Source organism: Neoarius graeffei, chromosome 15 (assembly GCF_027579695.1).
Source record: "Neoarius graeffei isolate fNeoGra1 chromosome 15, fNeoGra1.pri, whole genome shotgun sequence".
Taxonomy (NCBI): domain Eukaryota; kingdom Metazoa; phylum Chordata; class Actinopteri; order Siluriformes; family Ariidae; genus Neoarius; species Neoarius graeffei.
The window spans coordinates 4,468,963-4,482,965 of NC_083583.1; the positions used below are offsets into that span (position 1 = coordinate 4,468,963).

A 14,003-nucleotide genomic window follows, 5' to 3' on the forward strand; every position below is an offset into this window, starting at 1 on the left:
ATGTCCGTGACCAGGGTTCGATTCTGTTTGATACAAAAACAAATTGTGTTAACGAACCTCAATTTATTCACCTGGAGCCAATGTACTCACCTGAATTAAGTAAAGTCAAATAAGCTTATTTTTACTTCAGTGTACTTTGTAGTGCATTAAAGTGCTGATGACACGAACATGACTCTATGCAATTTCTTAAATAAACTATACAACATGGCAAACATGTTAGATTTCTGTTATAATTACGTGAAAAGAAGCTGTTGTTACGTGAATATCCACAGCGCAAGAAAACTGGGTCCGTGGCTCGCGGCCATGTTGTGACGTCAGCGGAAGAACACGCTGCGGTTCACTGGCTGTTCTACTCAATGGAAATGGCGCATGAAAACGCCGGTGAACTCTCTAGCTCTTCCTCTTCTGGGAGTCTAGAATTGTGCTGTGAGTGGGATAGATTGGAAGAATCAAGTGATGACGAACACGGGTGCATCCAACCGTACAGGTTTGAACCTGTTACTGTGCAATCTGAGAGCGACTCCGACCCCGAGACGGACAGCGGACAGGCAGACAGCCCAGCATTGAACACCACAAGGTTGGATAACAAGGATTGGTAGGTCAACCCGTATTTGTTCAAAATGTTACGGAATCAATATTTTAATATTGTGTATTGTTGTCTTGCATGTGTAAACACTGCTTATATCATGTAAGCCGTATGCTACACTGAATACACAGTTCCTAATGGAGCATGCAAACGGCTAACATAATAAGCTTACGACTATGCCTGATCCGTGATACATTTAGGATAATATTGGCAGGCACGTCTTCTAGTTTATGGCTTCTTAGTTTTATCCTTGAATGAAGCAAAATATTTGATAACCTACATCAGCGTAAGCAAATGACAATCTGTAGCCTACTTGTCTGGCTAAGTTAGCTTTCCCTCAGTGTTTGCTTTGAGAAACAAGCTTTCACAAGCAAATACATGACTGATATCACGCCGACTTTATGATTACATTTATGATTATCATGAATGTGTACTCTATGATGTGTACTCTCTGAGCGCTCTGGAGCGAGTCACTTCCAAGATGGCCGCGCAGACCGCATGGTTACTATTTTTAGCATCATGTCGGAGCACTCTATAGCTCTACATACCTTTATCTTATGTCGTTTCTCAACACGTTCTGACAGGAAGACTGTGTTTGGAGGAGTCAGCTTGTCCCAGGCGACTGCTGGATCCGGCATAGCTACTAGTAGACCCCCTCCGGAATACTGTAGGCACTGCTGATGGTAGCAGCACACGTTTGTGATGAACTACACACCCAAGAGATTCTTTTAAGCTGGGAAGGGTGTCAAAACAATCCAAATCGAAGTGTTCAGAGCACAGGACGGATGTTGGTGAGGGCTCCCACTTGTCACGAGTGCGCCTGACTTGCTTCACCCACTTTGCATGCAGCTCGGGATCTCTGGGAAACTTGAATAAACTTACCCCATCCTTGTGGGTTTTGGAGCAAAAGCCGGCAACACAACGCGAAGGCATAATAACTATATATATATATATATATATATATATATATATATATATATATATATATATATAAATGCATAATAATGTCTAATAAAAATACTAATAATGATAAACTGAACACCTGCCGCATCAACAACAAACTGGTAAGTTAGGAGGAAGGTTCTTTCGCTGACGTCATATAGCTCCTCCTCCTCCTTCGTCTCCTGGGTGCTGCAGCCCCGTCAAATTTGCCCAAATAGCCGCGTTTTTTATCATAACTTGTAAAATAGGCGCCTTCGTGAATTAATATATGGATCATCGGGAATTACTTTTTATGTTATAAAACATCACCAAAGATGTCAAAAACGTGTCATCAGCACTTTAAGGGTAAGAGGAGGCGGGGCTTATGAGTACCTCCTTGCTGAGGTCCAGCTCATAGTCGAGTGGTTCGAGGTCGAGTTCTCGCCGAGGGCTCACGTGAAGCGTGATCCACTCGTCTGAATGTGAGCGCAGCCTCTCTGTACACTCCAACGCCTTCAACCTCTCCTTCTCCTCACCCTGTACGGCTCGATCCAGCAACTGCAAATCAAACTCCTGCTCACGCCTCCACTGAGGACACAGACACACACACACACACACACACACACACACACACACACACACACACAGGGTGATCCACATTTTTTAAGCATGTTAATCATTTACACCACAGTGCTGTTGAATCCTGGACTCTGATTGGTCAGAAGGTGTTGATGCAGCTCTGACAGTCGCACAGATGCAAACTAGAGTCTAACACGATATTGTTGCCATAGTAATGGCTCATTCATAAACAAATTAAAAACATTTATTTAACATTGATGGAAGGAGGGTGTCAGCGCTTTGTAACAGTCAGAGGTGAAGCTTCAGGACGGAGAAGTTTATGCTTCTTTGCGGTTTCTGTGGAACAAAAAAAAATGACAAGCTGCTGTTTTTTCTGCCCGATTCATTTCAGGAGAGAGAAGAAAAGAGGCTGGTGAATAGAGTTGAGCATGGTTGGGGAGTGGTGTAACACAAGCGGGAGGAAGGAAGGAAATACAAATGAACAAAGAAGAGGAAGAAGAAGGTAAACAGAAAAAAGATGGATGATGAAGGTGGGCATAAAAAGAAAGAAAGAAAGAAGAAGAAGGTGAACATAAAGAAAGTTCCACCTGAGAAGCAAAAGGAAACTTGGATATTTCAAGTCAACACACACACACACACACACACACACTTGACCTGCGGTATTCTTGTGCAATCCAGGTGTGTGCGTGCGTGCTTGTGTGTGTGTGTGTTCATGCATTACGAGAACAAATAGTTTAATAAACAGTTTGGAGCTCATAAACACAGATGCACGGAGTTGACCATGTAGGGAAAGGGCTTTAAACAACACGCTCTTGTCTCAGAGTTTGGGGTTTAAGGAGAACGTGTGGACGGGACATAAAAGGGCAGTTTGGGATGATTGGTTTACGACCCACAAAAATACATTAAAGAAGGAGAAGAAAAAACAAAACACAAACAGCATTCAGAGAAAACAGGAACCGTTTCATAAGAGCCAGGAAACCACAACATGCATCACTGCTACAGGAGAATGTACACGATGACACGGAGGCATCATTGTGCTTACGGAGGAGGAAAAATACAAATAAAAAAACAGCATACTGTGTACACACACACACACACACACACACACACACACACGACACCGTGTGCATTTATTAGCGTATTTTTATTATCATTCCATTTTTTCCATGCAAACATCGATATAAAAGATTATCAAGCAACTGATTTACAAATGACGCTTTATTTCCTTCACAGAGTGAGGAAACAAAAACATGACATGAGGACACTGGAGAGGATTAAGGAAGGAAGGAAGGAAGGAAGGAAGGAAGGAAGGAAAAAACCTTTTGTTTATCACCTTTGGACACAAGTATTAAAAAATAAAAGCTATGGAACTTCACGTGTACAGTTGTACACATCATGTCCGAAGGGGATATTTATTCATTCCTTCTTTCAACTCTTACTTCTTTCTTTCAAGGGAAAAAGGAAGGAAATAAAAATGACAGAAATAAAAGGTGGGAGGAAGTCAATAGACTTCCTTAAGAAAGAAACTAAATAAAAGAAGAAAAAGAAGTTCATTGAAAAAATAATAAAGAAAAGAAGGAAGGTGAGAGATGTACGTACATCACACCACTGTACATGTTCATGTGTCCTTGTGTTCATAGGGCTGCAGACGTGATAATAATAATAATAATAATAATAATAATAATAATAATAAAGATCTTTGAAATTAAAACCAATACATTCAATAATAAATCAGGGTCTGTGGTGAGTTTGTGAATAACACACTGATGGTGATTAGTACGATGAAAAATGTTATTAACATGCAAAACTCATTCAGTGTTCTGATTAAATAGCAGAGCTTAAATCATGTTTAAATGTCTTGACCGACGCGGGACCTAAAGCCGAGCGTGGCAAACGACGTGGGACCTAAAGCCGAGCGTGGCGAGCGACGCGGGACCTAAAGCCGAGCGTGGCAAACGACGCGGGACCTAAAGCCGAGCGTGGCGAACGACGCGGGACCTAAAGCCGAGCGTGGCGAACGACGCGGACCTAAAACCGAGCGTGGCGAACGACGCGGGACTAAAACCGAGCGTGCCGAACGACGCGGGACTAAAACCGAGCGTGCCGAACGACGCGGGACTAAAACCGAGCGTGGCGAACGACGCGGGACTAAAACCGAGCGTGCCGAACGACGCGGGACTTAAAGCCGAGCGTGGCGAACGGCGCGGGACCTAAAACCGAGCGTGGCGAACGACGCGGGACCTAAAGCCGAGCGTGGCGAACGACGCGGGACCTAAAGCCGAGCGTGGCGAGCGACGCGGGACCTAAAGCCGAGCGTGGCGAACGGCGCGGGACCTAAAGCCGAGCGTGGCGAACGACGCGGGACCTAAAGCCGAGCGTGGCGAACGACGCGGGACTAAAACCGAGCGTGGCGAACGGCGCGGGACCTAAAACCGAGCGTGGCGAACGACGCGGGACCTAAAGCCGAGCGTGGCGAACGACGCGGGACCTAAAGCCGAGCGTGGCGAACGACGCGGGACCTAAAGCCGAGCGTGGCGAACGACGCGGGACCTAAAGCCGAGCGTGCTGAACGACGCGGGACCTAAAGCCGAGCGTGGCGAACGACGCGGGACCTAAAGCCGAGCGTGGCGAACGGCGCGGGACCTAAAGCCGAGCGTGGCGAACGGCGCGGGACCTAAAGCCGAGCGTGGCGAACGGCGCGGGACCTAAAGCCGAGCGTGGAGAACGACGCGGGACCTAAAACCGAGCGTGGCGAGCGACGCGGGACTAAAACCGAGCGTGGCGAACGACGCGGGACTAAAACCGAGCGTGGCGAACGACGCGGGACTAAAACCGAGCGTGGCGAACGGCGTGGGACTAAAACCGAGCGTGGCGAACGGCGCGGGACCTAAAACCGAGCGTGGCGAACGGCGCGGGACCTAAAACCGAGCGTGGCGAACGGCGCGGGACCTAAAGCCGAGCGTGGAGAACGACGCGGGACCTAAAGCCGAGCGTGGAGAACGACGCGGGACCTAAAGCCGAGCGTGGAGAACGACGCGGGACCTAAAGCCGAGCGTGGAGAACGACGCGGGACCTAAAGCCGAGCGTGGAGAACGACGCGGGACCTAAAGCCGAGCGTGGCGAACGACGCGGGACCTAAAGCCGAGCGTGGCGAACGACGCGGGACCTAAAGCCGAGCGTGGCGAACGACGCGGGACCTAAAGCCGAGCGTGGCGAACAACGCGGGACCTAAAGCCGAGCGTGGCGAACGACGCGGGACTAAAACCGAGCGTGGCAAACGACGCGGGACTAAAACAGAGCGTGGAGAATGACGCAGGAATAAAGTTGAGTTTTGCGAACGACGCGGGAATAAAATTGAGCGTGGTGAACGACGCGGGAATAAAGTTGAGCGTGGTGAACGACGCGGGAATAAAGTTGAGTGTGGTGAACGACGCGGGAATAAAGTTGAGCGTGGTGAACGACGCGGGAATAAAGTTGAGCGTGGTGAACGACGCGGGAATAAAAGTTGAGTTTTGCGAACGACGCAGGAATAAAGTTGAGCGTGGTGAACGACATGGGAATAAAGTTGAGCGTGGTGAACGACGCGGGAATAAAGTTGAGTTTTGCGAACGACGCAGGAATAAAGTTGAGCGTGGTGAACGACATGGGAATAAAGTTGAGCATGGTGAACGACGCGGGAATAAAGTTGAGTTTTGCGAACGACGCAGGAATAAAGTTGAGCGTGGTGAACGACGCGGGAATAAAGTTGAGTTTTGCGAACGACGCAGGAATAAAGTTGAGCGTGGTGAACGACATGGGAATAAAGTTGAGCATGGTGAACGACGCGGGAATAAAGTTGAGTTTTGCGAACGACGCAGGAATAAAGTTGAGCATGGTGAACGACGCAGGAATAAAGTTGAGCGTGGTGAACGACGCGGGAATAAAGTTGAGCGTGGTGAACGACGCGGGAATAAAGTTGAGCGTGGTGAACGACGCGGGAATAAAGTTGAGCGTGGTGAACGACGCGGGAATAAAGTTGAGCGTGGTGAACGACGCGGGAATAAAGTTGAGCGTGGTGAACGACGCGGGAATAAAGTTGAGCGTGGTGAACGACGCGGGAATAAAGTTGAGCGTGGTGAACGACGTAAGCACAATGAGGCTGTAGCAGAAGCAGCTGAAGCTCGTGCTGTGGTTTTACCGGAGTGAAGCTCACTGTAGCAGCCGATGCATTACTGATGTCTGAAAGCTGATTTGTGAGCTGAAGCCTCTGAACAGGAAACGAAGTTATCGCTTCCATGGCAGTGCATTAGCGCTTAGCGCTGTTAGCATCAGTGTCAAAAACTATTGATGAATTTAAGAAATACTCCAACGATTTTCACCTGAACCCGCATCAACACAATCAGAAACAAGAAAGAAAGAACACCGTAAAGAACAAAACATCTTTCTTGCATACTTTCTTCCTTCCTTTTCTTTGTCTTGTTCTTTACAATGATTTCTTTCCTTAATTTTCTATCTTTCTTCTTGTTCTTTCTTTTCCTCCCCCTCCCCTCCCCTCCCCCTCTGTGGCGTCTCAGACCCAGTGGGTGGAGTTCAGGATAAAAATCTCCGGAGTATTTCTGCTTACATTTCGGCCCCCTGACAAAACATCACACCATCAACTCATCCTCCAACCCTCCAGGAGTGAGCACGCACGCACACACACGCACGCACACGCACACACACGCACGCACACGATTGGTTAAGCCTCACACAGCAACACCACTCTGAAAGCGCAGAATCACGTTGTTAAACTCGTTATAACAATGTTATGATTTAAACACGTCATCATTAGTAGCTGTGCTTTGTGTTTAATAAAATCATTAAATAATTACACCTCTCGCAGAAGAGAGCGCTTTGTTGTTCATTGGCATCGTGAAAATCAAGGCACTTGTTTCCTTCTTTAATTCCATGCACGGAAAACCTCGTCACATCCCTCGTTTCTACATTCACAACATTCACAAACCCGTCCTGTGAAGCCCTTTCTGTCCACTCGCTGACCTCACTTCCTGTTTCTGACACTTCCCCCGAACCCTCACTCACCTGCTAAAGCCTCCCACTTCAGTCGCTCGCTGGTTTTGCTAAAGCTAAACATGTTAGCAGTTTATTGTTAAATATCACGTGGCGTTCATGTGGTTTGTGTGATAAAGAGCTGAGCTCTAACGTACTGATCCCAGGTCTGCGGAAACGGGCCGTGAGGAAGAGGAAGGAGGGCGAGATGAAGAGGCCTGGCGCTCGCCCTGGCTCAGTGTGCGCTTGCGTTCTCGCACCAGTGCCTTCTGGTGGCGTTTCATCCTCTCCAGCTGCTCATCAGCGCTCATGCGACCTCGCTGCTGCTGCAGCTGCTGGTGCTGCAGCGGCGCTTCGGAGGAGTACAGACGCTCCAAGGCACTCTTTGGTCTCTCCTGGGCAACAGAGTTCAGGGGTGAAGAGGAGGAGGAGGAGACGACAAGTGGGTGGAGGAAAAGACAAAAAATAGAAAGAGAAAGAAAATAGAAGAAAAAGAAGAAGAAGAAGAAGAAGAAGAAGAAGAAGAAGCAGGTGGTGGGGGGGAGATAAACAAGGGGAAAAGGTGGGTAAGGAAAGAAAGATGAAGAAAAATGTAAAAAGGAAGACATAAAGGGTAAGAAAAAATAAGGAAACAAAAGAAAGGAGAAGAAGAAAAGAGGTAGAGGAAGAAACAAACAAGGAGAAAGAAAAAAGAAAGAAAGAAAGAAAGAAAGAAAGAAAGAAAGAAAGAAAGAATGTAAAAATGCAGAGATGAAGGGAAAAAAGGAAGGAAATGGAAAAAAAGAAGTCAAAGGAAGAGGTGAGGAAACCAAGGGAAAAGGGTGGAAAAAGAAAGAAAGAAAGAAAAAATGAAGAAGAATGTGAAAAGGGAGAGAAAGGGAAAGAAAAAAGGAAGGAAATGAAAAAGAAGTCAAGAGGAAGAAGTGAGGAAACCAAGGGGAAAGAAAGAAAAAGCAGAGATGAAGGGAAAAAAGGAAGGAAATGGAAAAAAAAGAAGTCAGAGGAAGAGGTGAGGAAACCAAGGGGAAAGGGTGGAAAAAGAAAGAAAGAAAGAAATAAAGAAAGAAAGAGAAAGAAAGAAAAAGAAAGAAAGAAAGAAAGAAAGAAAATGAAAAATGAAGAAGAATGTGAAACCAAGAAAGAAAGAAAGAAAGAAAGAAAGAAAGAAAGAAAGAAAGAAAGAAAGAAAGAATGTAAAAATGCAGAGATGAAGGGAAAAAAGGAAGGAAATGGGAAAAAAAGAAGTCAAAGGAAGAGGTGAGGAAACCAAGGGAAAAGGGTGGAAAAAGAAAGAAAGAAAGAAAGAAAGAAAGAAAGAAAGAAAGAAAGAAAGAAAGAAAGAAAGAAAGAAAGAGAAAATGAAGAAGAATGTGAAAAGGGAGAGAAAGGGAAAGAAAAAAGGAAGGAAATGAAAAAGAAGTCAAGAGGAAGAAGTGAGGAAACCAAGGGGAAAGAAAGAAAGAAAGAAAGAAAGAAAGAAAGAAAGAAAGAAAGAAAGAAAGAAAGAAAGAAAGAAAGAAAGAAAGAAAGAAAGAAAAAGCAGAGATGAAGGGAAAAAAGGAAGGAAATGGAAAAAAAGAAGTCAAAGGAAGAGGAAGAGGTGAGGAAACCAAGGGGAAAGGGTGGAAAAAGAAAGAAAGAAAGAAAGAAAGAAAGAAAGAAAGAAAGAAAGAAAGAAAGAAAGAAAGAAAAATGAAGAAGAAGAATGTGAACAGGGAGAGAAAGGAAGTCAAGAGGAGGAAGTGAGGAAACCAAGGGGAAAGAAAGAAAGAAAGAAAGAAAGAAAGAAAGAAAGAAAGAAAGAAAGAAAGAAAGAAAGAAAGAAAGAAAGAGGAAGGAAATGAAAGAATAAGGAGGAGGAAGAGGAGGTGGGGAAAAGACAAACAAGTGGAAAATGTGGGGAAAGAAAAAGAGAATGAATTATTTCATGCGGTCTCGCTGCACCATTTATTTAATTTATTTTCACCTGTTGCTAGTTTTTCGTCTTTGTTGTATTTGCTCATTATTTTAAAACAAATCTAAATCCTGTTTTCTTTCTCCGCTCCATGGAAACATGTCCTAGGGTGATTATTATGGTCTGTGCTCCTTCGTGGTTGTCCCAGTTTGGAGTTGTACCTTAAAGCTGGACGTGTCGGTTCCTCTCCGCAGGGTGACGTATGAGGAAATGTTCATGTACGGATGGAGTCTAGATGAAGAACCTGTGACACCTGGTGATGAGACCAGAATCAGGTTTAACCAGCAACTGTGCACACGTTATACAGCGTTCTGATTCATCACCATGGCAACGGCACAGCACATTAACGTTACCTCTGCTTGGTAAGGTCTGGTAGCCTCCATCTTGCCCCAAACCACTCATGTGTCCCATGACTCCCAGAAGTTCAGGTTCACTGAGGAACGTCCGCAGTTCCACCTTCTCTCCGTTGGGGTACTGTCCAATCTCACGGTCACGTTTACGCTCGTCAGATTGGCGCTTGAGGCCGCGGACGGATGTGTGGCGGATGACGGAGGTCTCTTTGGGAAGGGGTGGGACGGCCGGAGGTTGGTCATCTGGACTGTAGAGGTGGGGGAGGGGAGGTCTGGGTGGAGCATCTTCTTCAGCCTGGAAAGAGTCCAAACTTTTTCTTTTCCTTTTTCAATCAATTTAATAAAAAAATTAATAAAAATTGTAAATTATTAGATCACAACCTATATATAAAAATCATTTTTCCCCCATCAGTGTGGAAGGTAACCTGATGAATAGTGGAGTAAACAAAAAAGAGGCGGGGCTAACACGAATACATTATCAAGTGGTTTACCAGGACGTGTGGTTAATGATGCTGTCATGATAATCAAATCGGCTCCTCCCATTAATTTTGCCTTTGGATTTTTTTCCCCTAGTTAACACACATTACATGCACTGACCAATCAGGTCACAGCTCGGGGAATAAAACTGAAAAACCAAGATGGAGGACAGGGCGTTGGTGAAAGATTTGTCCGGTTAGTGAGTGAATATGAGTTTTATGATGTGTTAGTGATACTTCAGCAGAGTGGAAACAAATCAGATGATTAAAAATCTTTGTTGTCTCTAACGAGTTAATGATGTGGTCCAACAGGAGGCCAGAAGTAGGAACAGCTGCAACAGTTACAGTGACGGTCAGAGCTTCAGGGAACGCCGAGTGTGAAGAATCCAGCTGTGGTGATGTGTCTGGGGTAATTAGAGGTGTAACGATTGAAAGACTGGGATTGATGCATTGATTTAAAGGGCAAGTATTGAAATGAATCCTGGAAACAATGATAAAAAAGGAAAGATAACTGGTGCGTAAAAAAGATTTTTAAACTGGTGTGTAAATAATTTAGTGATTTACCCATAATACAGTTATTATTCGTGAATTAATGGTAGGATTACCTCAGACTCTGAACAATCACATATCGATCAGAGGCTACGAAATAAAATCAAAATATCATATCGTAGCAGATTCACTGGCATTATATTATATAATAATCTAAATCATATCAGATTGGATCATATTGTATCATATCAGATCATACTGTACCGTACCGGATCATACTGTATTGTACAATATCATATCAGATCAAACTGTATTGTATCAGCTCGAATCGTATCATACTGTATTGTACCGTATCGGATACTGTATTGTACAATATCATACTGGATCATACTGTATTGTACAATATTGTATCATACTGTATTGTACCGTACCAGATCATACTGTATTGTACAATATCGTATAGGATCATACTGTATTGTACAATATCGTACCAGATCATACTGCATTGTACCGTACCGGATCATACTGTATTGTACAATATCGTATCGGATCATACTGTATTGTACAATATCGTATCGGATCATACTGTATTGTACATCGTATCGGATCATACTGTATTGTACCGTACCGGCTCATACTGTATTGTACAATATCGTATCGGATCGTACTGTATTGTACCGTACCGGATCATACTGTATTGTACGATATCGTATCGGATCGTACTGTATTGTATCTTATCAGATCATACTGTATTGTACGATATCGTATCAGATCATACTGTATTGTATCATATTGTATTGTATGATATCATATCGGATCAGATCATTCTGTATTGTTTCATATCATACTGTATATCATATCGGATTGGATCGTATGATACTGTATTGTATCGATCATACTGCATTGTATCAAATCAGATCATTCTGCACTGTACTGGCCTGGCTCATAAAGTATTGTATCATATGATACTGTATTGTATTGTATCAGATCATACTGTATTGTATTATATTGGATCGGATCATATTGTATTGTATCATATGATACTGTATTATATCGTAATGGATCAATACTGTATTGTATCGCATCATGTGGAATTCTGGGTTGTGTCACTTCACCCATATTCCTTCATTCATGAGCACGAAATTAAGGCCAACAAACCTGAAAATATACCACTGTTACACCATTCATACAGTCGAGTGTCAGAACATAGAAGTTTCTTACCCACACTGGCTTGTGGAGACTTTGTGAGAACTGAAAGGTCTGAACGCCGGGCTGCACTGGACTGAGGTGAGGACTCGACTGGGCTGGTTTCGGTTCTCCCACCAGGATAGAAGGCACAGATGGAGACAACGCTGAAGGCACGAGTTTCCTCTCTGTCTCTCACACACACACACACACACACACACACACACACACACACACACACACACACACACACAGTGAATGCAAGCACACTCAGCTGAACACTACAGAATGCCTGAGAGACGGTTGTGAGTACCTTGGGCGTGGCTCCGGTGTGTGGGGGCGATGACCAGGGGGGCTGCCCTGCGCTCACCTGGGTTCTGCACGGAGTCAACGATCATTTTGTAGTTCGCTTTGCTCGCGCTCAGACCCGCCATCACATCCTCGATGCGCCACAGCTCCTTCCTCAGTTGGCCTTTCTCCTGCTGAGAGGGGCAACACAAAAACATCTTCTCTTCTGGTTTCAAAACTACTGGCACCTCTACACTTAAAATTTGGACAGCACTGTGGGCTTCCTGGGATGTTTAACTGGATTGGAGTTACTGTAGGTATCGAGGATCTGGGACACATTTGGAGTCTCTTTTATTCTCAGGTTTGTCAGACTGAGCTGGTCATCGCAAAATAAAAATAAATAAAGTGCATTACGATTTATCACAGATATAAAATCACTAAGGCATGACCTCAAGAGGCTTGCTTCTTTTATAAAACAGTGATATAAAATCCAGTGTTTAATAATAAAAATGCAGTTATTTATTAATAATATTCACACTAAACAATTCTTCCATCACACAATGTAGTCTGGTAACAACATGCTTTGAATAGAAGGATGGTTAAGTGTAAATTTTTGTTTAGAACCTGCCACAATTAATACACAAATCATTCAGGGATGCTTGGGAAAATTATCTTGTAGAAAGATAATATTTATATATATAAAAAAAAAAAAACGCGTAACCTCTTGGCAGAGGCGACCAGCCAATCAGTTAGTTGTTCCTCATATAGCATCTAAAGGCTCATGATGAAAAGGTGTTCTCCGAGTTCAGGTTCTTCTTCACCTCCCTGAGAATAAAATCTAGTACCACGTCATCAAGGACATAAAAATAAAGACTTTAACTGAAGCTGTTATTCTTGGATCAGTTAAAGATGGTTTTTGTGCCATGTTTAATTAAGAAACAAGAAACAGTCCTGTTAATCCCTCAAACACCTAGCGTACATTTCTCTTAGATCCAACCTCATCAGAAGTGGAACCAAGGACCGAATCAGTGACCACGTGCTTTATCGTAAAAGTGATAAATGAATAAAATCAATAAAGAAGAGATTTTTTTTTTTTGGTCGTCATACCAAAAACATACTACAGAGAAGAAGACAGCAACACTTCACTGTTCACAGCATTTCTGGTTATGATGAATATCTCTTTCTCAGACTCAATGTCAAGTGGGACCAAATATTTTCAACATATATAAAAGGAAAAAAAGGTATTTCAAAAGGCATCTGAGCTTTTAACATAGTCAGAGCGACTGTTCTAGTTCAAGGACTCAATTTAAAATGATTATATTTTAAAGAAAAGCATTTGTAAAGTTGGAAAAATTTGGGATGGGGAGTGTGTTGAAAAAGCCGTGGTGTGATGTATGGACCTGCGAGAGGCTGCTGCGGTTCATCTGCTCCTGCAACGCCGATCGCAATCTCTCCACATCCGCCTCCAACCTGCTGTATTCCGTCCACGCCTTCTCCATCTCCTGATCAACACAACACACCTGTGTTCAGAACAGCCCGCGTACCTGCTCGCACCTGGATGCCATTTTACATTTTCCTCAGAATCTGCAAAATCGTAAATCATAAGTCGGGCTGTCGAAGATGCGCGTTCAGAACGCCACTAATTTTTTTGATGTACAATTAACGAATGCGGGCGGCACGGTGGTGTAGTGGTTAGCGCTGTCGCCTCACAGAAAGAAGGTCCTGGGTTCGAGCCCCGTGGCCGGCGAGGGCCTTTCTGTGTGGAGTTTGCATGTTCTCCCCGTGTCCGCGTGGGTTTCCTCCGGGTGCTCCGGTTTCCCCCACAGTCCAAAGACATGCAGGTTAGGTTAACTGGTGACTCTAAATTGAGCGTAGGTGTGAATGTGAGTGTGAATGGTTGTCTGTGTCTATGTGTCAGTCCTGTGATGACCTGGCGACTTGTCCAGGGTGTACCCCGCCTTTCGCCCGTAGTCAGCTGGGATAGGATCCAGCTTGCCTGCGACCCTGTAGAACAGGATAAAGCGGCTACAGATAATGAGATGAGATGAGAAGTTCCTCGTGTTCAGAGTCGGGTTATGTGCATGCTGAAGTCATTAAGTGAACAGGCTTAAGGAAAGGACAAGTCTCACTGTGGCAGCAGAGGCGTGGCC

General features: G+C 44.3%; 1 protein-coding gene across 10 annotated transcripts in view; it reads right to left on the reverse strand.

The window, feature by feature from the left end:
• The window catches only part of plekha7b (pleckstrin homology domain containing, family A member 7b), a 248,422-nt gene that overhangs the window by 25,235 nt on the left and 209,184 nt on the right, over positions 1–14,003 (reverse strand). For 7 of the 10 annotated variants that reach the window (XM_060940780.1, XM_060940781.1, XM_060940778.1 and 4 more), the window contains 7 exons: positions 13,254–13,355; positions 11,879–12,047; positions 11,602–11,753; positions 9,419–9,710; positions 9,227–9,318; positions 7,270–7,506; positions 1,901–2,095 (listed from right to left, as the gene is read on the reverse strand). In XM_060940780.1, the coding sequence (XP_060796763.1) occupies positions 1,901–2,095; positions 7,270–7,506; positions 9,227–9,318; positions 9,419–9,710; positions 11,602–11,753; positions 11,879–12,047; positions 13,254–13,355 (1,239 nt within the window). Of the gene's footprint in view, positions 1–1,900; positions 2,096–2,174; positions 2,423–7,269; positions 7,507–9,226; positions 9,319–9,418; positions 9,711–11,601; positions 11,754–11,878; positions 12,048–13,253; positions 13,356–14,003 lie in introns of those variants that run through there. The other 3 variants (XM_060940787.1, XM_060940779.1, XM_060940784.1) reach the window with 2 other exon arrangements.